A 23,468-nucleotide genomic window follows, 5' to 3' on the forward strand; every position below is an offset into this window, starting at 1 on the left:
TTCTGCATTAAGCAGCTCCTTATCGACTGCGGGGAAGAGATTTTGGCTGCAGGGGCTTTTTTTCCCGATGCGCATCCCTGTGACAAGTCATTTCCAAGTGTGAAAACTGCTTTGATATCTTTATTCAGCGCTGGCTCGCTCAAGAAGCCGCTGCATAAGCGGGGCAGGGGACCGAGCTCAGCCCGGGCAGCTCCGGGGCTGCTCCCGCCGGGCTCGGGCTGCTCTCAGCGCCCGTTTTTGGGTGGTTCGGAGCACGATCAGAGCGGTCCTTGGCAGCTGAGAAGCTCTGAGAACGTGTCATGAAGGGAGTTTGCAAGTGGAGCCTTTCCTTGAAGAGAGGAAGAAAGTCCTGATGAAAGGAGGTGCCTTTGAAGTGGTTCCTGCTCCTCAGCCGGCGCTGGCAGAGGGGTGTGAAGTTGTGTGAAACAAAGGGCAGGTTCTCTTTGGAGTTTGCACCATCATTTCCTCCCCCGAGAGTGCTGCTTGCATCCAGCTGTTGAGAATGTTGAGATTCATTAGCTGCAAAAGTCGGGATTTCTGTGGAGGAGTCTGTGGATGAAATGGCAATAAAATAATTTCAGCTGTGCCTAGGAAATGCCTGTAAGCGTTCGGGGTATCTGAGCCTGAGCCAGCGGCTGAAACAAAAACCCACGTGTAATTCTAGTTACTTCCAAACAGGGGACATTGTCACTCTGCCTGAACGAAAGAGCGAGTTCAAGTGACAGGATCCAAGGTGAGGGTCTTGGAGAGGCTCCCCTGCCCCTCCTGGAGAAGGGAGCTGCTCCCCTGCCCCAGCCAAGGCCGTGTCCCTCCAGCATCCTGCTCTTTGCAGGTGATGTGTTCCTCCTTCCCTCTTCCTCCTGGGGTTAGACCTGGGCTGTTTCATGAAGAATAATTACGTTTGATTTGGGAAAAGATGAATGTCAAGGAGGAGGGAATTAAAAAGAAATGATAAAAAGAAGCAGCCCCAATCCCTCATGGTTATTGGAGTGGGAAGGGAGCACTTTGTCAAAGTGACACCGAGTCCTCTGTTAGGGTGTCCTGGGCTGAGCCTGGGCCAGAGCTGTGCCTTTGAGGCTGGGCCAGCAGCAAAGCCAGCACAGGTCCCTTGGGACGTGTGACAGGCCTAGGAGGATGTGAGGGTGGTTTGCAGGGACAATGTCCCTGCCGTGGGCACAGGCTCTGGGCTCAGGGGGAGGCTAGCCCATTGCTCTCCAGGCTGGCCCAGGGAGCTTCCCAGTGCCTGGAGCTGCTGGAGGGGGCAGGGCTGCAGCAGCCTGGGGACTCCTTCGGAGGGAAGGAGCCGTGTCTGTGCCTGGGTGACCCTAATCCTGACTCTGAGCTGTGAGCGCTGCTGGTGTGGGACTGGGGCATGAGACACCCTGAGACAGGTTTGGTCTTTTTCATGGAATCACAGAATGTCCTGAGCTGGAAGGGACCCAGGGATCACCCAGCCCAGCCCCTGGCCCTGCACAGACACCCCAACAACCCCACCCTGGGCATCCCTGGCAGCGCTGTCCCAACGCTCCTGGAGCTCTGGCAGCCTCGGGGCTGGGACCATTCCCGGGTGTGCTGAGACCAGGATCTCAGACCCGCCCAGGGAAAGGATTCTTTGTCCTCAGCATCCTCCCCCAAGCCTGGTCAGTCTGTGTTTCCCTGGTGCCCTGTCCTGACACTGAAGGGCTGCAGTGCTTCCTGGGGTAGCTGGGAAGGATTTTAGCAGGAGCTGCCCAAAGGGAAAAGACTGGGGTTCCCCAGGCTTGTTCTGCCCTCCTTTGCCCTCAGGAGTTTTGGGAACAGGAGGCTGAGCTGGACCTGCGTTTTTGGGACCCCCGGGGCTGCTGCTCCCTGCCAGGCCGGGTCTGTGCACAAGGAGATAAACCAGACCCACACCCTTCACTGCCACCCATCTGGAGGGTTGTTTCACACCAGCTCCTCTTCCTCCATGTTCTCCTGGTGACTGGAGTGGAGTAACAGCTGCTTTTCCTGGAAACACAGAGTGGGGAGCATCCCAGGCTGCTTTTATATCCTGATGCTTTAGATCGTTAAATTCTCACGGCTTAAGCTCTTTATTTCTTGTTTTGCTGTGCTTGTGAGAGGATCTCCTGGGGCCCTATTGTACAACAAATACAAATAATCCATGAATAAAACAGGCTGGCTGTTTGTACTGCTGGCAGTCTGCAAGGATTGCTCCCAGATAACGTTTTGGGCCATTACTCATTTTGATCTGTGCCTTCTAGCCGCGTTTCTCTGCTCAACAACACTGCAGAGATGTTGCCCTCTGGAAAGAGGCTTCTCCAGATTAATTTCTCACTTTTCTACCTGTTTGCTGTCTGCCTTTGGCAGAGTTTCAGTTCCTCCCCTGCTTTCCCTGCCCAGCCATGAGTTCATGCAGCTTTTGGGATGGTTCAGGTGTGATGGACACACAGAGGCCGCAGTTATTCATTGTCAGTGCTGCCCCGGGGGGAGAGGCCCTTTAAATTCACTCATAGCACATTTAGTTTTATGAAGTCCTTGACCTTAAACTTCTAAATGAGCTGGGATGTGAATTGGAGAGTACTAAAAATGAGATTTAAATGGGAGAAAGCCCCACTTCCCTGCCTGCGAGGATGCGCTGCCCTTGCTGGGGCTGCTGTGGAGCAGGACCAGTTACGTTAAATACAGACTGGTATTTACTGGTGCCTTGAGGCTGCTGCACTTGTTCCCCACTGGGAGCTGCCCTTTGGGAGCCAGCTGTCATTAACTGGTGTCTGATCATTCCACAGGACTGCCGGGGTGTGTGCACTGCAGATTTTCCTCCTTAGATCTTTCCCCTCCGCTTGCTTCTTCCCCTGTTATGTGCAAACGCTGCTTCTTTTTCTCCTCTCTTGTTCTCTCTTCAGTAATTAACAGTTGATTTCCTGCTTGTCTCTTGACCTTTCTTTTGCCAATCCATTCAAATCACAAGAATTTCTTGTTCTTTAAGTATCTGCTTAAATGCCACGGGTAGAGGTCAGCCGGTTTAGTGCTGTCACGTGTGGGAGAAGATGCTCCGGGTGTTTGTTTCTTTGTCCTCTGGTTATTTCTTAGTAAATAACCTGGAATGTTTCCGTAACAAATTGGTGTAGAAATGGCTTTGCCCCCTGTGGAACACACAAAGATGTCTGGTAGGTGAGTGATGCCTTGATTTTTATACAGAGGGCAGAATTCACTGACGTGGCAGTCAGAGGCTCTGAAGGACTAAAATGTTCCTTCTCTGGGCACCCTGTGCCAGGGCCTGCCCACCCTCACAGTGAGAAGTTTCTTCCTCCTGGTCCTGTCCCTCCAGCCCTTTCCAAAGTCTCTCTCCATCTTTCCTGTTGGCTCCTTCAGGTCCTGGAAGGCCACACTGAGGTCACCCCAAAGCTTCTCCTCTCCAGGTGAACAATCCCAGCTCTCCCAGCCTTTCCTCCCAGCAGAGCTGCTCCATCCCTCGGATCACCCTGGAGCCTCCTCTGGGCTCCTCCAGCAGCTCCAGCTCCTCCCTGTGCTGGGCCAGGGCTGGGGCAGCTCTGCAGGTGGGGTCTCACCTGAGCACAGGGGCACAGGGACACAATCCCAGTCCCTTTCCTGCTGCCCCACTGGGATCAGCATTTACATTTCACAGTCCACAGTGTGCAGGGACAGCAAAGGAGTTAATCCAAACTGCAGATTCGCTGGAAAATTGCTCTATAAATAAAAATAAATTATAAGTGAATTTTAATTATAAAAATAAAAATAAGTGAAATAAAGCATCAGTATAAGATTAAGGGGAGGAGAAGGATGGAAACAAGCGGATGTGAGGAGTGAGGAGTGGATTTGTTCCATGGCCAAGTGCTTGTGTTGAGAGGCCTTTTGTCACCAGTGACTCCTTTGGAGAGCAGCCTTAGAGGGCAAATCAGAGTAACTCCAAGCAGAGAAGTTCTGGGAGTGCTGTCTGCCACCTTCCCAGCAGGAAGTTGGACCTGGGAATATTCTTCACAGCTCCCTGACAGGAGGGGCCAGTCGGGGGGATCAGGCTCTGCTCCCAGGGAATAGGGGCAGGAGGAGAGGGAACGGCCTCAGGCTGGGCCAGGGGAGGCTCAGGGTGGATTTTGGGGAAATTTCTCATGGAAAGATTGTCAAACACAGGAACAGACTCCAGGGTTGGGGTAAAGTGGTTTAACAGCCCTGTGGATGTGGCACTTGGGGACATGGGGCAGTGGTGGCCCTGGCAGTGCTGGGTCAGAGTTGGACTTGATGCCTTGAGAGCTTTTCCAGCATAAATAATTCCATGTTCCTGTGGAAGTCCCCAGTGCTGGCTGGTCCAGCTGGAGGCACTGAAACACCTGTAACTAACGGAGACATTTTGTGCCTGGGGAAGCAAATCCAAGAGAGAGACATCCCCTGCTTGTTCTGCCACTGGTTTAAACTCCCATGGAAACAAAGTGCCTGGGACAGGAGGTGTGGCAGAGGGAGGATTTGTGTGGCACGAGGTGGCTCAGCCCAGGGGCTGCGGAGCAGATTTCCTGAAGGAACAGGTTTGGGTCTGGTCTGGTTCAGTCTCTGAGTTCTTGGAATAAAAGAATGATTTCATTTCTTTTTCCTGTTTGAAGCTGTGTGCAAGGCTGGAACCCGTTCCCTGGGTCACAATGGGGTGTCAGTGGGATTTTCCCTTTGTTCCTGGGTCACAATGGGGTGTCAGTGGGATTTTTCCTTTGTTCCTGAGTCACAATGGGATGTCAATGGGATTTTCCCTTTGTTCCTGTGTCACAGTGGGATGTCAATGGGATTTTCCCTTTGTTCCAGCAACAACGCACCGTTTATAGGCTGACCCTGGTGAAAGCTTGGAATGTGGATGAACTCAAAGCTTATGCTGACCTGATAACCCTCGGGAAACCAGACTTCATTGAGGTCAAGGTGAGCTGCATGGAGCTGTTTTCCTTTTTCCTGCAGTATTCTCCATCGCTTTGTCCCCATTTCCCCCCTCCCTTTAGTCTAAACTTTCCGAGTAAGTAAAATCCTTCTAAAGTGATGCACGAGAAACTTCTCTCTTGCTTTTAATGTTAGTGAATGATAATTAATTCACATTCAGGTAGTGTTTTCCAGTGTCTTACGTGTGCCTTTGGGGCAGGTTTCCCTGTGCCACCAGCCCAGCTTTGTGCCAGCCAGCCTCCGTTTCTGCCCAACAGAATCGTCACTCTCTGGCCTTTTGGTGAATTTCTGTGAAAACAAGGATGAGCAGACATTCCTTCTTCATATCAACCAACAGTTGAAACAAAATATTCCAGGTCAAGCTGGTGCTTTGGGGTAGGATTCTTCCCATCCTGGTCTCGAATTTTGCCAGGGGAAAGGGAAAGGTTCAGTGATGCGGTTGTATTTGGGTGGATTTGAAGGGCTGCCAGCAGGAGATGGGAGGTACAGCAGGGCAGGAAGGGCTTTATCATGGCCTTAATCAATTGAGTAAATAGAGAATGTAAAAAAAGGTACAAACTGGTAAAAAGGGCACCTTCCAAAGTGCTCTGAGCATTTTCACCCAGCAGCTCCTGCAGAGCAGCACAGCTTCCTCAGCTCTGTGTTTGTGCAGCTCTGTTACTCCTGGACTTTTCTTTTTCTTTTCTCTTTTCCTTCTCTCTTTTATTTTTTTTAAACTTTCTTTTATTTTTTTTAACCTTTTTTTTTTTTCCCTAACCTTTTTTTTAACTGCTGCTATGGAGAAAAAGCCTGGATTTTGCTGCGAAGGTTTGATACATCAGCACGGAGAGTTTTTCTCTCTAGCTGTGCTGCTGGAGTTGGGAGCTTTATCCCAGCTCGGGTTTGGAGTTTGGTTTGGGGAAAACCCCTCGGTTTTCCACCTCCCTGGGTGTCCCACTGGCTGTGCAGGATCCTGCCAGGGAGGAGAGGGCAGGGATGGAGCAGAGGGGCTGAGGCTGCTCTGCCCGGGGCATTAATGTTAATTAGTGAGATGAGGAGGGTGTCAGCGGATGTTTCAGCAGGGATTCCCCTGGGAACAATCCGGGCAAACATCTGCCTCCTGCAAGGCACGGCTGCTCTTCCCTCTGCCTCACAGAGCTTTCCCAGAGCTCTGCCCTGCAAAAATCCTGCCTTGCTCTGCCAAGGAAATGGGTGAGTGGTCCCAGATGTACTCCTGGTGCTCTTCCAGCTGGGACAGGGCTTTACATGGATCTCTGAGCCCTGTTTGTGTGAGCTGGGACAGGGCTTTACGTGGATCTCTGAGCCCTGTTTGTGTGAGCTGGGACAGGGCTTTACGTGGATCTCTGAGCCCTGTTTGTGTGAGCTGGGACAGGGAGGGGCTGGGTGACGTTCCCAGAATCCAGCAGTGGGATGGTGGCACTGAGGTCCAGCCTCACACTGTGGTGGTCACACAGCACTGGGGACCTGGCAGTTTTCCCCCAAAGACTTGGTATTTTTGATTAAAAGTAAGTTTTTTGTGTTCCTTTGAGAACGAAGCATGTTTGGGGTGTGGATAGGGCTCAGCATTCTCTCTGCAGACCCTCAGTGTGCTGGGTGAGCAGCCAAGGCCCAGGTGGTGCTCAAAGCCAACCAACAGAGAGTGATAACGAGATGCTGCAGAAGCTCTGCCTGACAATGGGGCTGAGCTTGGGGATTTGCTGCTTGAAGACGTGGGATAAATGACGTCCATTTCAACTGAAGGGAGCTAATCCAGTGCTGCTCCAGAGAGGCTCACGGGGTGGATGGAGAGAGATTTAGATTCTCACAAGGGCTTAATCCTTGTTCTCATTTCCATGAGTGCCTCACACTCTGTGGGACCCCATTCTCCCACTTAAGCCAATAGTAAAGGGAGACTCAGTCATTAAAAATGCATCAAATTGATTTATTGCCTTAATCTGTTCTAATGCTGGCGTGTCACTGTCACACTTGTACAGAGCTGATGGTGGTACTTAAGGTCTGGAACGTGCCAGAACTCGTTTTCCTGCCATGGTGCCCTCTTTGGGTTCTGAAAGCCACAGCTTTATGTGATGTGCACCATTTTTGTGTCCAGGGAAGGCAGTGGAGCTGGGAAGGGGCTGGAGCCCCAGGAGCGGCTGAGGGAGCTGGGAAAGGGGCTCAGGCTGGAGCAAAGGAGGCTCAGGGGGGACCTTGTGGCTCTGCACAAGTCCCTGACAGGAGGGGGCAGCCGGGGGGGTCGGGCTCTGCTGCCAGGGAACAGGGACAGGAGGAGAGGGAACGGCCTCAGGCTGTGCCAGGGCAGGCTCAGGGTGGATATTGGGGAAATTTCTTCACTGAAAGGGAGGCCAGGCCCTGGCACAGCTGCCCAGGGCAGGGGTGAGCCCCCATCCCAGGGGGAGTGTGAAAGATGACTGGACATGGCACCTGGGGACATGGCTTATGGTGGCCCCAGCACTGCTGGGTCAGTGATTGGACTTGATCTTAGGGGTCTGTCCTTGCTGGATTCTAGAATCCCAGGATGGGTTGAGAGGGACCTTAAAGCCCATCCAGCGCCACCCCTGCCATGGGCAGGGACACCTCCCACTGTCCCAGGCTGCTCCAAGCCCCAATGTCCAGCCTGGCCTTGGGCACTGCCAGGGATCCAGGGGCAGCCACAGCTGCTCTGGGCAGAGCCAGGCTTCATCACTCAGCTCACAGCAGCAGTGTGAGCTCCTGCCTGAGCAGAGCCTTCCTGCTTCCCCTATCCCTCAGAATTTAAGGAAGAAATCCAAACGTGCCAGGCTGGCCCTTTGTCCCAGGGCTGTCCGTGCCACGGTGTCTGAGGGCAGGACTTGGGAACAGAATCTTCCCCAGCCTTTGTGGAAGTTTTCAGCCACTTGGAAGCTCTTTTCCTGCTGATTTTCCTGCTGATTTTGTTTGTGTGGATAGATAATCTGGGTGTCCAGCTGAGCTCAGGGTGCTGCCCTGGGGCTGCAGCTCCTGCTCTGGTGCCTGAGGTTTGACTGCAGAATGGAAATGCCCAAGTAAATGTGTGCAGGGATGGGCCAGAGGGAAGTGTCTGTCCCAATCTGCTCACTCCTGTCATGTTAAACAGTAAAGATTATTTAATTGCTTAAAATAATGAGGAAAATGAGCTGTGCCTTAATGAGTTTTTAATTGCATGCAGCAAGAGGCGATTGCCCCACCTGTCAAAATCCCCTTGGGGATCCTGCTGCCATCCCAGCTGGGGTTTAGATGAAGAGGTGAAGCTGAATCTCCTGTTCTGGTGCCTGCTATGAATAAACCCCAACAATGTTTGATCTCCACACCTGAAGAGAGACCAGCATTGCTCACTTGCTGTTGCAGAGTCACAGAATTGTTTGGGTTGGGGTGGACCTGCCAGACTGAATCCAACCACCCCCCAGCACTGCCAGTGTCCCCATGTGCCACATGTTAAACCCCTCCAGGGATGGGCACTCCAAACCTCCCTGGGCAGCCCCTGCCAAGGCCTGAGCACCCTTTCCATGGGGAAATTCCTGCTGATGCCCACCCTGAGCCTCCCCTGGCCCAGCCTGAGGCCGTTCCCTCTCCTCCTGTCCCTGTTCCCTGGCAGCAGAGCCCGACCCCCCCGGCTGCCCCCTCCTGTCAGGGACTTGTGCAGAGCCACAAGGTCCCCCCTGAGCCTCCTTTGCTCCAGGCTGACTGGTCACAGGTTGGACGTGGTGGTCCAGGAGGACTTTTCCAGCCAGGATAATTCCAAGGTTGTGACTCTGGGAGCAGAGGGGGTGATCCAGCAGTGGCTGCTCCTCCCTCGATCCCCACACGGCTCCTTGGGAGAGCTGGGGTGAAGGGCTGTGTCCTGTGCTGGAGCTGAGCTCCCCCAGGAGGAGTTCCTGCTCCTGCCAGGGACTCACTGCAGCTTTCCAGGCAGTGCAGCACTGCCGGGCCCTCAGCCACAGCTGTGGGCTGTCTGGAGAGCTGCTGGGAAATACTGGGGCTGTGCTGCACAACCAACCACCTCCAGCCCTCCCTGCAGCTTGGAGTGACACAAAGGACTGATGGCCTCTGTTAAATCAGCTTGGAAGTGATTATTAAAAGCAGCCAAGGAGTGGAATGCTGCCTGGATCCACTGCAGCAGGAGCAGACGTGCGTGAGGCCTTGTGGCTGTAACTTGGGGGGTGCTGCTGCTCAGCTCAGGAGCGTTTGCACTGCAGAGCTGCAATCCATCAACGTGGCACTGAGGCTTTCTCTGTTTGTCTGGGGTCACGGCTGCCCCAGATTTTAAACAGTGTCTCTGTCACTCAGCAGCTTGGCCCACACTTTGTTCTCTGTTAATTTGCACGAGCCTCAATTAAATTTATAATTTGTGGGCTCGGAGTGAAGAGAATTGCTTTGTTCAGTAATTAAATTGGGAAGTCTGGAGTGTGAGTGGAGAAACAAAGCACTGTCAGCTGCAGTTGTTCCCTTCACAGCCCTGGGGATTGGAAGCTTTGCTGGCTGGCTGGATCCCCAGGCAGGAGCCAGGTCCTGGGGGCAGAAATGTGCTTCCCAGGCTTCCAACAGCACCAGCAACCACCCTGGCACAAGGCTCTGCTCAGTCCAGTTGTGCTCACCCAGCTCCATCACAGCTGAAAATCAGCCCTGGCCCTGCACAGGGAGGAGCTGGAGCTGCTGGAGGAGCCCAGAGGAGGCTCCAGGGTGATCCGAGGGATGGAGCAGCTCTGCTGGCAGGAAAGGCTGGGAGAGCTGGGATTGTTCACCTGGAGAGGAGAAGCTTTGGGGTGACCTCATTGTGGCCTTGCAGGAGCTAACAGGAAAGATGGAGAGACTTTGGACAAGGGCTGGAGGGACAGAACACGGGGAATGACTTCCCAGTGCCAGAGGGCAGGGATGGATGGGATTTTGGGAAGGAATTGTTCCCTGGGAGGGTGGGCAGGCCCTGGCACAGGATGCCCAGAGCAGCTGTGGCTGCCCCTGGATCCCTGGCAGTGCCCAAGGCCAGGTTGGACCTTGGGGCTGGGAGCAGCCTGGGACAGTGGGAGGTGTCCCTGCCCATGGCAGGGGTGGCACTGGATGGGCTTTAAGGTCTCTTCCAACCCAACCCATTCCACGATTCTGTGAAATCCAGAGTGTGCCCAGCACAGCTGCTGTGGATCCATCCTGGCAGAGCCAGGAAGAGCTGGGATGCTGTTCAAAGGCTTCCATTTCAAGGTACTTGGCCAGAGCTCTGTGGATTAGGCTGCTCCAAGCACCCTTATTAAGCAGGTAATTAAGAGGCAGCATCGTTGCTGTTCCTGCTGCAGGGAGGTTGGGGAGAGAGCTCTGGGTGAACAATGGGATCCTTCCCTTTTTAATTCCTGATGTCTTAATAACTGTCTTCATGTATTACTGCAAAGCAGAACGTGACCGCCCTCATCAGCTCCGCATGGGTTTTAAGTGCTATCAGCTGTTAATTAACTCCAGTTTGAAGAAGTTGGGGAAGTTGAAAGCTGCTTTCCTTCGGTGTGCTGGAAGCTGATTCCCATTGATTTGTGCTGGGAATTAATCAGCCAGCCAAGCACTCACTTATTCCATTTGCCTCTGCACTTTCTTTGCTTGTAAACGATATCTTTGTAGTGTACTGAGAGCATGAATCACGCTGGAGCTTCTGAAGAATTTTCCCCCTCTGTACTCATACATTTTTCATGCTGCTCCAATCATAATCTGGATAATGAGTGTGGGGAGAATATTGCTGTGTGTCTTCAGCTGCACTTTGGGGATCCAAACCCCTGATTTGCGTGGCTGGCTGCTCTGATACAGCACTGACTAGCACAGAACGAGCCTGTTTCAACTCTGGGTTCAGACTTACAGAGCTGGGCTAAATAAAACTGAGTGTACATCCCTGGCGAGCACTCCCTGCCTGGGGCCCTGGCAGTCTTTCTCCAGGCTGGCTCTGAGTTACGGTGCCTGGGCAGCTTCATGGGGGGAGTCCCTCGTAAATCTGTGGGTGAGAAAGTAGCTGCTTCCCAAACCTGTACAGTTCCCAGTTCACAGCAGCTCCTGCAGCCCTGCTCAGCACTGTGTGTGCCTTGCTGGGGTTGAAAGCGCTGGCAGAGGTGTGGCTGCCCATGCCATGTCCAGGGAAATGCACCAGGGATTGGGAGCGTGGGGCAGCTGGGAGCAGGGCCCTGGGAGCAGGCGTGAACCTGGAGGCAAATTCCATTTAAAGGAGGTAAAAGGGTTCTTCACAGGGGGAAACCCACGGGCATGCCAGACACAACCATCCATAAAACTGTGCTGTAAAGGCTGGTGCTTGATGGTATTTTGTGACTAGAATAAAAGAGCTCAGCCCAAGGGCAGAGAGGCTGGAACCAGGCAGAGAGAGAGCCTGGAGCCAGGCAGAGAGGGGGCAGAGAGGCTGGAACCAGGCGGAGAGGGGGGCAGAGAGGATGGAACTGGGCAGAGAGCGGGGCAGAGAGGATGGAACTGGGCAGAGAGGGGGGCAGAGAGGCTGGAACCAGGCGGAGAGGGGGGCAGAGAGGATGGAACTGGGCAGAGAGCGGGGCAGAGAGGCTGGAACCAGGCGGAGAGGGGGGCAGAGAGGCTGGAACCAGGCGGAGAGGGGGGCAGAGAGGATGGAACCAGGCGGAGAGGGGGGCAGAGAGGATTGGCCAGGGTAGAAATCCCAGCCTGGGCTTGGAAGGAAGAGGTCCAGAGCTTGTTCCCCTGTGGCACATGGCCAGGATCTCTGGGAGTGTCACAGTGACATGGCGTTGGTTGTCCATGAGACTCTCCCAGGCTCATCACGTTTCCCACCCCACTGACCCTCTCCAAGGTCCCTTGGTCACTCAGGAGCATCCCCCCTTGGACTCCTGGTAAAGCAGAGCTCCAGGGTCAAGCCCAGCCTGCGTGTCACGGCTGGGGACACCTGGCACGGTGCTTTGGGGATGTGTCACTGCAGGAGGGACCCACTTCTGATGCCATCTCCAAACCTGTGACCTCGCCACGGCATCCGGGGCGAGGGGGCACGGAGCCGGCAGCTGCAGGGCTCGCTGTGGCTGGCACTGCCCGGGCCCGGGAGGGCTGAGCTCACCGCCCTGGTCTCTCTCTGTGTGTCCCCAGGGCGTGACCTACTGCGGGGAGAGCTCTGCCAGCAGCCTCACCATGGCCAACGTGCCCTGGCACGGGGAGGTCGTGAGCTTCGTGCAGGAGCTGGCGCGGCTGCTCCCGGACTACGGCATCGCCTGCGAGCACGAGCACTCCAACTGCGTCCTGATGGCCCACAGCAAGGTGAGGCTGCCCAGGGGCACTCCGGGCACGGCACGGGGCTGCTCTGGGGAGGTGTTGCACAATTGCCTTGTGTGGTTCTAACAGACCTGGTCTCCAGAGTTACCGCGGAATCGCTCAGGTTGGAAAAGCCCTCTGGGGTCATCGTGCCCAGCCCAGCACTGCCAGGGCCATCACCACTGCCCCACGTTCCCAGGTGCCACCCCCACAGGGCTGTTAAACCCCTCTAGGGACGGGGACTCACCCCTGCCCTGGGCAGCTGTGCCAGGGCTGGGCAGCCCTTTCAGTGAAGAAATTCCTGCTGATGCCCACCCTGAGCCTCCCCTGGCCCAGCCTGAGGCCGTTCCCTCTCCTCCTGTCCCTGTTCCCTGGCAGCAGAGCCCGACCCCCCCGGCTGCCCCCTCCTGTCAGGGACTTGTGCAGAGCCACAAGGTCCCCCCTGAGCCTCCTTTGCTCCAGCCTGAGCCCCTTTCCAGCTCCCTCAGCCACTCCTGGGGCTCCAGGCCCTTCCCAGCTCCGTTCCCTGCCCTGGACACGCTCCAGCCCCTCAGGGTCTGTGTTGTTGTGGCAGCTTCTCTCGGCAACCTCTGCCAGGGCCTCACCACCCTCATAGTAAAAGATATTATCTTATATCCAATGTGAATTGACCCTGCTGCTGTTGAAATCCGTCACCCCTTGCAACAGGTCCTGCTGGAAGGGTTTGTCACCATCTCCCCTTCAGTACTGGAAGGGAAATTAAATGAAATACAAGTGAAATGCCAGAAAAATAATTCATTTTAAAGGATGCAGGAAATGAAAAGTAACGAGAATGTAGTTGCTTTCTGAGCTTCAGAAAAGATTAATGGAAAGACAGCAGAAATAGATAATAATGTGCCAGCTGATGGAATTGTAGAACCCTGGAATGGTTTGCGTGGGAAGGGACCTCAAAGCCCATCCCATTCCACTGGCAGGGACACCTCCCACTGTCCCAGGCTGCTCCAAGCCCCAATGTTCAGCCTGGCCTTGGGCACTGCCAGGGATCCAGGGGCAGCCCCAGCTGCTCTGGGCACTCTGCCAGGGCCTGCCCACCCTCCCAGGGAAGGATTTCTCCCAAATATCCCATCTAAACCGACTTCAGAATCTGCAAAGGGAGCAGCTGGGAAGGAGCAGAGAAAACCAGGACACCTGGCACTGGTTGTGTTTGATCTCACCTTAAATTGGCTTTATTTACAGTCTCACTCCTGGCTGTTGCCACTGGCAACTGTTCCTGAGAAAGCAAAATCTCCCTTTGCATTGTGAGGGCCAGGAAAGCAAACAAACAGATTGCAGAGACCTTCCTGAGGCAGGATTTAAGTAACACCATTAGCAAGAAGAATAAATTGGTACCTGCCCAGGAGGAATTCAACAGCTGCTTCTCCTTCCACAGCCATTAGCAGAGGGTGTCTGTGGGAAACAATCTGGCCTCAGTGCTAAAATAGCCAATAAAAAATAAATTTATTTCCATTATGGTTTAATTTTTGAGTTTCAGGCTCTAGTGGAGAATAAAATCTGTCAGTGCCTATTATTTGCAGAGCTGTGCTCTGGGACTGATCAAACTGCAGTGAGTAATTGCAAAACCAAAGGGGTCTTCAAAATATTAAGGAGTTGCAGGAAGAGTGAAACAAAAATCATTAAGAAATGTGATTTACTTCACTGTAGGTCCGAGTTTGGAGGTGTTTAGACAATGCTCCTGATAAATTCAATGCTGCCATTGAATGCCAGCCTGTAGGAAAGAGTCTGGGAATGTCAGGAACAGCTGATCCTGCAGCTGCTGCCTGGGATGGGTGGCACTCATTGACTGGCACCGCTTGTGCTGAGTGACAGCTCAGGACTTGAGCTCCGAAGTCTCTTAAGGGCAGGGATTTAGGGAGAAAAGGGATTTTAAGGGGAGCAAACTGCAGGTTTTGTGTCTGGTGTTACTTTCTCTCTCTGGAGGTCACGGGGTGGTGCTGAGATGGGAACTGGGGCATTTGGGGCCTTCAGCGCCTTACAAATCCTCCCTTCAGCCTCCAAGGCTCCCCCCACACACCCACATCCCTTTCCCTGCTGGCCAGCAGCGGGTGCTGCTCTCTGGGAGTGCCTGCAGTACAGGCAAGGTGCTCGTGGGAGCCCTCAGCACCCAGGGAATGATGGATTCACTCCAGCCCCTGAGAGCTTTGGATCCCAGGGGAGCTCAGACAGCCCGAGAAACTGGAGCCTCACAGTGAAATGTTTGATGTCCAGTTCCCTTCAGAGAGCCCTGAAGATCACCCCAGAGAGGAACCCCTGTGCCCTGCTCCCCATGCCCTGAGGATCCATTTGTTCCTGGGATTTCCACGGCTTTGGGGCAATGGGTGTCACTCCTCAGAACCCCAGAAGGGTCTGGGTGGTGAGGGCCCTTAAATCCCACCCAGTACCACCCCTGCCATGGGCAGGGACACCTTCCACTGTCCCAGGCTGCTCCCAGCCCCATCCAGCCTGGCCTGGGACACTGCCAGGGATGGGTGGGGACAGCCAGGGCCGAGTGCAGCCTTCCCTGAGCTCAGCTGGGCTCCCAAGGGTGGGAGAGCTCCTCTTCCCTGCCCTTCCAGCATCCTCCTTCCAGCTTTCCCATGGTTTCCATCTCTCTTTGGGAGTTGCCTGGTGTGTTTGGGCTCCATCCTCTTCGATTCTTTAGCAACAGTGCTGAATTCTTGAGTAATTCTCTTTGCTTTCGAGTGAATCCCATAAACCACAGTCACAAAAATGGGATTTGTGGCCCCACTTTGAACTAATGGGCTGAGATACCGACACAGCAGCAGCTGTCTCATGTACCAGTTAGTCCAAGGGACCTTTTCCAGAGCAAGGCCTGAGGCTGCTGCTGTTCCTGGCTGGGACAGTCACTGCACCCTCGGGAGGACCAAGCAAGCTCCTGGGAACGGGGAGGAGCTGCAGCTGCCGTGCAGAGGGGATTCCTCCGCAGGAAATTCAGGATCTTGGTCATTTCTGGACTAAACCCCTCGGCCCCACAGGGCTGCATTTGCTTTCCATGTGTGTTCCACCCTGTCCTTGTCCCGAAGCACTTCCCGGCACTTCCAGCCCATTTTGTTCATTAACCCTTTCCCCCCGGGAGCAGGTGGTTGTTTTCCAGCTCCCTGGGGCTCTACAGCACCGATCTGTGGCCAGTTCAGTCTGTGCCGTGTGCTGCTGCTGCTGCTGCTGCTGCCCTCAGCCGGCCTGAGGCACCGGCACCCCGCAGCTCTGGGGCAGAACAGAGCATTCCGTGTCTCAGCATCCCTCACTCCTCCCTGTGACCCGGGGCTGATTTCCGTGGCACCTCGGGATGCGCAGCTCAGGGAATGCTCTGGAATTCCAGTGCCTGCTCTCCCTGGAGGTCTCCGCTCACAGGGTGACATGAGCAGGGTGGGCTCAGCACGGTGCTGCCATCAGCCCTCTCTGCCTTAGTTCATCTGTTAGGCCTGACTTAGAATCCTGGGATTGGTTAGAAGAGCTCTCCAAGGTCATTAAGTCCAACGTAAGTCAGCCCAGCAGCACCACCGTGTCCCCAAGTGCCACATCCACACATCTTTGGGACAATTCCAGGCGTGGGGACTCCCCCTGCCCTGGGCAGCTGTGCCAGGCCCTGACCTCCCTTTCAGTGAGGAAATTTTCCCTGATATCCAACCTGACCCTCCCCTGGCACAACCTGGGACTGTTTCCTCTTGTCTGTCACCTGTTCCCGGGGAGAGGGGCCCAACACCTGCCTCCCTCCAGCCTAAAGCAGGCTTGCACAAGCAGTGTCCACCCCTGGATCCAGGCGTTCCCTCGTGGTGCAGCTGTGTGCTCCAGCCCCCCCTTGCCTCACCAGCTGGATTCTTTCCCTGCTGGTGTGGCCTGGGACAGCGCTGTGTTCTCCAGCAGGGCAGGGTGACCTTGGCACCCACAAAGGGAGAGGCTTTTGGGGACATCCCTTCCATAAGTTCATTTCCCATACCCAAACTCCCCGGGAGGGTGGGAGGCCCTGGCACAGGGTGCCCAGAGCAGCTGTGGCTGCCCCTGGATCCCTGGCAGTGCCCAAGGCCGGGTTGGACATTGGGGCTTGGAGCAGCCTGGGACAGTGGGAGGTGTCCCTGCCCATGGCAGGGGTGGCACTGGGTGGGCTTTGAGGTCCCTTCCCACCCAAACCACTCTGGGGTTCTGTGTAGCTGCAGTGCTGGGGGTGCCACAGCACCTCCCAGAGGGGCCCAGCCCCCTCCATCAGCCACGAAACCGCCCCAGCCAGGAGGGACTTGGCCTTTCCCTGCCCAGTGCTGGCACTGCGGGGCTGGCATGGGGCTGGCATGGGCCTGGGAGGCTCCGGGGCTGTCCTTTGGGGAAAGGCACTGGATGGTTCAGTGCTGAGCATTCCATGCTGAGCATTCCATGCTGAGCATCCCGGCTATATTTAGGGAGGAAGAGGAAGCACTTCAGTCCCAGCTGCACATCCCCTGACAAGGGTTAGATCAGGAACAAAGAGTCCATCACGTTTAGCTCCTTCCTGCCTCAGTCCTTCGGAGAGTGGGAGCTGTCCTTGTGATCCAGCATCCCGGATCCAGGGACAGCATCACAGGGAGCACCAAACTTGGGGCAGAAGGTCACAAAGAGGTGGAATATCCTGGGATCTGCAGCAGAGCAGGGATGGAGTGGATCCCAGGTGTGGCCAAGGTGTCCCCAGGTGTGGACGAGGTGTCTCAGTAGCCGAGCAGCCTCCTTCGAGCAGGTGTGAGCACGGAATGGTGGAATTCCCGAGGGTTTTCCCCCTTCCCCTTGTCCCGTGCCAGCAGGAAGGTGGCTCTGCAGGGCTGCCTGTGTCAGTGATTAAAAGCTGCTCTCCGTTGTGCTGAATAACCCGGCGTTGTTCATCCCTGGGAATGGGAGCCGCCGGGATGGAGCCCTGGCTCCACTGGCAGAGGGGCTGGATTAAAAACCCCAAATCTGCCATCATGAACTTCCCTTGGAATAACTGCCCGGGGTCAGCGGGGCCAGCACGGGGGCCGGGGGCTGTGGCACTGCTCGGCTCAGCTCGGGGCAGTTTGGGTTGTGCCACTCTTGGGGAGTGCAGAGCAGTGAATCCCATCCCCAGGCATTCCACGCTGGCTCTGGAGCTGCTCCCTCTGCCCTGACACCTCTGCCTGCCCCCGAGCAGGGGCTGCAGGGCTGCTGCTGGTTCCCGTCTGAAGCTCACAGGGATTTTGGTGCTGGCAGCTGTTCCCAGATCCCGTCTGTGGAGCTGCTGAGGGATTTAAGGCTCGGTTATTCCCAGGGCTGTGTCCCTGGGCTGGTTTTCCTTCAGCCCCATGGATTGGGATGTGGAGAGGCTCAGCTGTGTGCACCTGGTGTCCCACTGCTTGTGGGACCAGAGTCAGGGAGTGGTTTGGGTGGGAAGGGACCTCAAAGCCCACCCAGTGCCACCCCTGCCATGGACAGGGACACCTCCCACTGTCCCAGGCTGCTCCAAGCCCCAATGTCCAGCCTGCCTTGGGCACTGCCAGGGATCCAGGGGCAGCCCCAGCTGCTCTGGGCACCCTGTGCCAGGGCCTGCCCACCCTCCCAGGGAACAATTCCTTCCCAATATCCCACCTATCCCTGCCCTCCTTCGTCTTAAGGCCGTTATTCCCATCTCTTGCTTCACCTGCAACTTAAAACCAGCTCAATTCCTTCCTAAAGCCTGAGCTTGGGATAATAATTGTAAAGGAGAAGTTTGTAGGGTTTTGCCAAGCCGTGTGACCCTGTTCAGAGCCATTTCTCCACAATATTTCTCCTTGTTTTGCTGAGTGGCTCCAGTTCAGTCACTTCCCTGTCAAACAAAGGGAGCCTTAAATAATTGTGAGCTTTAATGAGGTGAGAAACCGGGGGTGATAATTCTGGGAATGATTTGTTTGTCTTGGAGAGCTGGTGCTGGCAGGCTGTGAAGTGTGCTGGGTTTGATGGCAGCCCGTGGGAAGGTGGAAAAGCTGCTGCTCTGTCCCGGGGATGGGCTGTCCTCAGAGGGCAACGGAGGAGTTTGGGATGGAGCCACCCGGGTCGTTTTTCCAGGACCCTTTCTGATGCCCTTTGGGATCGGGATTTTTCCTTTACGGGGGCACGGTGTCTCCCCTGCCACTGCTTTCCTGGTGCCCACCCTGGCACAGGACAAACGAGCCCCGGGCACCTCGATTTATGGCAGGGCTGGCTCCCGGTGCTGCCACTCTGCAGTGTCCCCTCCTGGCCCGGCTCCGGCAGGGATGGAGGAGCCTCAGCCACGGCTCACTGCAGAATTTCAGGGGTGTCAGCAGATTTTCCACCCAAAAAAGCTTTTAGCTCTTGGGCACAAAGTCAAGTGCCATTTGAAATGCACAGCCATCAAGTTTGGGGGGAAAAAAAATCCACAATAACCAAGGAGCCGGTCTGTTTTCCCTCTCTTTTTTTGGATGAAACGCATAATAGGCTCTTAGCTGAGATAAATCCTAACTGAGGCTTCAGCCAAGGCTGGGGCTGAGTGAGCAGAGCAGGTCTGGGAGACAAACGCAGCTCCAGCTTGTCAAAGGGAGCCATTCTTCACGTGGAAAGAGGATTTGTGTCATTACACCTCTTCATCTCCCCCGTTCCCAAGCACAGCCCTCCTTCTCCTTTCCAGAGTCTCCCAAATCCATCCCAGTCCTTGGCACGTGGCTCTGGTGCTGCTCCTGGGCCGGTGTCCCAGGCTGGGCTGCCCTGGAGTTGCAGTCCCATGGGTTGGGGTGACCTTGGCAAGGTCCCTCCTCGAGGGGCACCTGGGCATGGCCCCAAATCCACACCTTCCCCCCGGGCTCTCCCAGCTCCCCAAAGCCAGGGATTCCCATGGAAGTGTCAAGGGCAGAAGGCCTGGATACATTTTAGGAGCCTCCCTCCTGGACAGCGGGGCTGAAGTGGGGGAGGATCTGGCACTTTGAAGGCTCCAGCAAAGCAGTACAGCCCTCATGGAGATCATCCCAGGATCCTGGCATGGGTTTGGCTTGGAAGGACCTTAAATCCCATCCCACCCCTGCCAGGGGCAGGGACACCTCCCACTGTCCCAGGCTGCTCCAAGCCCCAATGTCCAGCCTGGCCTTGGGCACTGCCAGGGATCCAGGGGCAGCCCCAGCTGCTCTGGGAATTCCATCCCAGCCCCTGCCCACCCTCCCAGGGAACAATTCCTTCCCAATCTCCCATCCAGCCCTGCCCTCTGGCACTGGGAAGCCATTCCCTGTGTCCTGTCCCTCCATGCCTTGTCCCCAGTCCCTCTCCAGCTCTCCTGGAGCCCCTTTAGGCCCTGCAAGGGGCTCTGAGCTCTCCCTGGAGCCTTCTCCTCTCCAGGTGAGCACCCCCAGCTCTCCCAGCCTGGCTCCAGAGGGGCTCCAGCCCTGGGAGCAGCTCCGGGGCCTCCTCTGGGCTCGCTCCAACAGGATGAGGTTGTTCCAGTGCTGAGAGTTCCAGAGCTGGAAGCAGTTCTGTGGGGGGAAGGGGTCTCACAAGGCCAGAGCAGAGGTGGAGAATCAGTTCCCTGCTGCCTCTGGGTGTTTATCCACCTGGATTCCTTTTGTTTCCCTGTTAAAGCTGTGTGGTACAGGAGCCCTGGATGGCTGCACCCTGCACCTCCCCGTGATGCACAGTTAACACAGCCCCAGCTGGGATCCCCCTTCATCCCCACCCGGCTGCTCCCACCATAACCTGGCTTTGGTGCTCCCTGGCCCCTTCACTGTTTCCTCTGCTCCAGTTCCAGGTGGATGGCGAGTGGAGGACCTGGATTGACTACGGCCGTTTCCAGGAGCTGGTCAGGGAGCACGAGCGGAGCGGCGGCTCCAGGACCTTCTCAGCAGCCGAGTACACGGCCAGGACTCCTCCCTGGGCCCTCTTTGGGGCCAGGGAACGGGGATTCGACCCCCTGGATGTGAGATTCCAGCGGAAGAACAAGGCACGGGACATCTCAGGGTGCTGAGGGCTGGGGCTCGCCGCACCCTGCGCTTCCCAGGACTCCACTTCGGGCTGCCACCGATTCTGGATCCATCCCCTGGATCATCCTGATCTTTGAGAAGGGGGTCAAGCCTGGATTTAACCCTTCCCTCCTGTTTTTAGGGCTTCCTGGATGAAAATACTGATAACATTCTTACCTCAAGATAAATCAGAACTGGTTCAGCAGCAGCATCGGGGGCGCGGTGCTGGGGTCTCCTCAGTGGGGAATGTTTGGGGTGGGATGTTTGGGGACAGAGGCTTCCTCGGGCTCCTGTGCAAGGAGAGCCTGGCAGCAAAACATTCCACATCCCTAAGGAAAAATGCCAGGGGATTTCAGCCCCATAGGGTTGGATCAGGGCAGGTGGGAGGACCCGGATCTAAAACCTGATCCCTGCTGGGAGCGTCGCCTTAGGGCCTCTGCTCAGGCTTAGGTATTTTAAACACTGTTGCCATTTCCTGTAAAACCCCATCCCCAAGAAGCCAAGACTTGGGAATGGTGTAACAGCGCCCTGTGGACACCAGCTGCGGCTCCTGGTACCACTCCAAGGATCTTCCAGCGGGAGCAAGGGCTAGGAGCAGTTTTATCCCATCCCAGCAGCCCTGAACAACAGCTCCAGTGCTTCAGACCCTGTCAGGCTGCACCTGGCTGTGCCCAGTGTCCTGCAGGGTGTGCCCAGTGTCTGGCTGGCTGTGCCCAGTGTCCAGCTGGACGTGCCCAGTGTCTGGCTGGCTGTGCCCAGTGTCCGGCAGGGTGTGCCCAGTGTCCGGCAGGGTGGTCCCGATGCTGTGGATGGAGCATTCCTGGGATGGGGATCCCATTTCTTTTTAAAAGCAGCCTCTTTTCTTAGGCTGTACCAAGTTTCTAAAGCAGAAGGGAAATAAAGGAGCTTTGCCTCGAGCGCCTGGGCTGCGTGGCTGCCGTGCAGGGCTGGAGGGAGGGTGGAGATTGACTGGAAGGAGATGAGAACACAAACGTTGTGTAAGAGCTCTGCTAACAGGTGTGGAGTGGCAGGGAGAGCATTGGTGTGTCCGGGGCTGATGGATGGTGGGGGCCTTTCCTGAGCATATTTTCAGAAAATCACAGAATCCTGGGATGGGTTGGGTTGGGAGGGACCTCAAAGCCCCTCCAGTGCCAACCCTGCCATGGGCAGGGACACCTCCCACTGTCCCAGGCTGCTCTCAGCCCCAATGTCCAGCCTGGCCTTGGGCACTGCCAGGGATGGAGACTCCAAACCTCCCTGGGCAGCCCCTGCCAAGGCCTGAGCACCCTTTCCATGAAAAAATCCTTCCCAATATCCACCCTGAGCCTCCCCTGGCCCAGCCTGAGGCCGTTCCCTCTCCTCCTGTCCCTGTTCCCTGGCAGCAGAGCCCGACCCCCCCGGCTGCCCCCTCCTGTCAGGGACTTGTGCAGAGCCACAAGGTCCCCCCTCAGCCTCCTTTGCTCCAGCCTGAGCCCCTTTCCCAGCTCCCTCAGCTGCTCCTGGGGCTCCAGGCCCTTCCCAGCTCCGTTCCCTGCCCTGGACATGAGACTCCAGTTAACCCTGGACCATCAGCTGGAATTTTGGGGTCTGGCATGTTCGGTGTCCACCAGGACCCACCACATTCCCCTCGATGGATTCCGGCCCTTTGGCACCTCTTCCTCTTTCCTAAATCCCCTCCATGCTGCACCCACCCCTCTGACAGAGTCCCCCAGTCCATCCCAGTTCCCTGCTGGCCCCAGTGAGCCCTGGCAGCTGCAGGAGCTGTTTTCGGAGAGGGGCCCCAATGCTGGGGGATCCTGGGGCTGCTGCCCTCACAGCTGCCCTGGGAATCAGCTCTGGGTGCACTCCATAAACCCCTGACAGCGCTTCCCTTGGGAATCCAGGGGGGCTCTAAAGAAAAATGGATTTGCTTGGCATTGGTGCCATTTCTCCTCCTGCCCCCCTAGGACACCCAGTCCCTGCTGTCCCTGTCACACAGCCCCCCAGGGCTCGGCTGGAAGGACTCGCTGGGGCTGTGAGAGGCCAACCCTGACCCTCCCTGTGCCCCCACACACCCTCCTTCTCCTGATCCTCCCCGTGTTCCCTCCCTCCTTCTCCTGATCCTCCCCGTGTTCCCTCCCTCCTTCTCCTGATCCTCCCCACGCTCCCTCCATCCTTTTGATCCTCCCTGTGTCCCCTCCATCCCTCTTGATCTTCCCTGTGCTCCCTCTATCCATCTCCTGATCCTCCCTGTGCCCCTACACGCCCTCCTTCTCCTGATCCTCCCCGTGTTCCCTCCATCTTCTCCTGATCCTCCCTGTGTCCTGACACTCCCCCCATCCTTCTCCCTGGTCCTCCCTGTGCTCCCTCTATTCCTCTCCCTGGTGTTCCCCGTGTCTCCTCCATCCTTCTTGATCTTCCCTGTGCTCCCTCTATCCATCTCCTGATCCTCCCTGTGCCCCCACACTCCCCCCATCCTTCTCCTGCTCCTCCCCGCTGCTCTCAGCTGGCGCTGGGCAGGGAGGGCAGTGCGGGGACAGGGTGGGGACAGTGCGGGTGACACGGGGTCAGTGCCACGGCGTTCCCATGGGAACTGGCACCTGCCCTGTCCTAAAACGGGGCTTTTGCCTGCCCTGGGGGAAAGCACAGCCCCGAGTGCCAGGCAGGGTGGAACCAGGGCATCCACCTGCAGCAGTGCCCACTGGAACTGCTCCGAGAGCAACCAGGGCAGGATTTGCTCCTGCAATTCCACTGGAATTGCCTCGGGCTCAGAGTGAATCTTCCAGTGCCCAAATGCACCCGGGATCTGCTCACAGCCAGAGCTTCCAGTGGGACAAGGGAACGCAGGTCCCCAGAGCACACCCCTCTGGCTGGCTGGGGACTCCCTGGATGGGGGACCTGGCTGGCACAGCCGGAGCTCCGGGATTGTGCTCCGGGAGCAGGGATTTGCTGCTCTCCAACAGCAGCACCTCCTGCCTCACCTGGAACTGCTCCTGGTGCAGCTAAACCAGGAGGCTCCCGCGGGCTGAGGTGTGGGATTGCCCGGGGGAGCTTTCAGGGAATGGGATGCACTCCGGGAAAAGTGACCCCAGTTCGGTGAGGGGTTCCTGTCCTGCAAAGGGCGGTGAAAGATCCCAGCTGGGGAAAACCTCTCCGGGGCACCACTCAGGGTCAGCCCAGGCTCTTGTGATGCTCTGTTTGACTCAATAACTGTAATTCCAGCCCGCTTTCCATAGGTTTGATCTGATCACAGCCCATGCCAGGCTGCAGGGGGTTCCCCACCCCACTCCTGCCCCAGTGCTGCCCAGGACCCCAAAGAGCCCCCGCTCCGGTTTGGGGGTTTGCCCAAAGCGTGTCCTGGCTGCCCCTTCCAGCAGAGGGGACCTGGTG

General features: G+C 56.3%; 1 protein-coding gene across 5 annotated transcripts in view; it reads left to right on the plus strand.

The window, feature by feature from the left end:
* TYW1B (tRNA-yW synthesizing protein 1 homolog B) overlaps positions 1-21,016 on the plus strand; it is an 87,801-nt gene extending 66,785 nt beyond the window's left edge. For 4 of the 5 annotated variants that reach the window (XM_069033103.1, XM_069033104.1, XM_069033105.1 and 1 more), the window contains 3 exons: positions 4,786-4,896; positions 11,989-12,156; positions 19,883-21,016. In XM_069033103.1, the coding sequence (XP_068889204.1) occupies positions 4,786-4,896; positions 11,989-12,156; positions 19,883-20,104 (501 nt within the window). In that variant the 3' untranslated portion in view covers positions 20,105-21,016. The remainder of the gene's footprint in view (positions 1-4,785; positions 4,897-11,988; positions 12,157-19,882) is intronic. The other variant, XM_069033106.1, reaches the window with a different exon arrangement.
* Positions 21,017-23,468: the final 2,452 nt, after the last annotated feature.

This window comes from Aphelocoma coerulescens, chromosome 19, assembly GCF_041296385.1.
Source record: "Aphelocoma coerulescens isolate FSJ_1873_10779 chromosome 19, UR_Acoe_1.0, whole genome shotgun sequence".
NCBI lineage: Eukaryota > Metazoa > Chordata > Aves > Passeriformes > Corvidae > Aphelocoma > Aphelocoma coerulescens.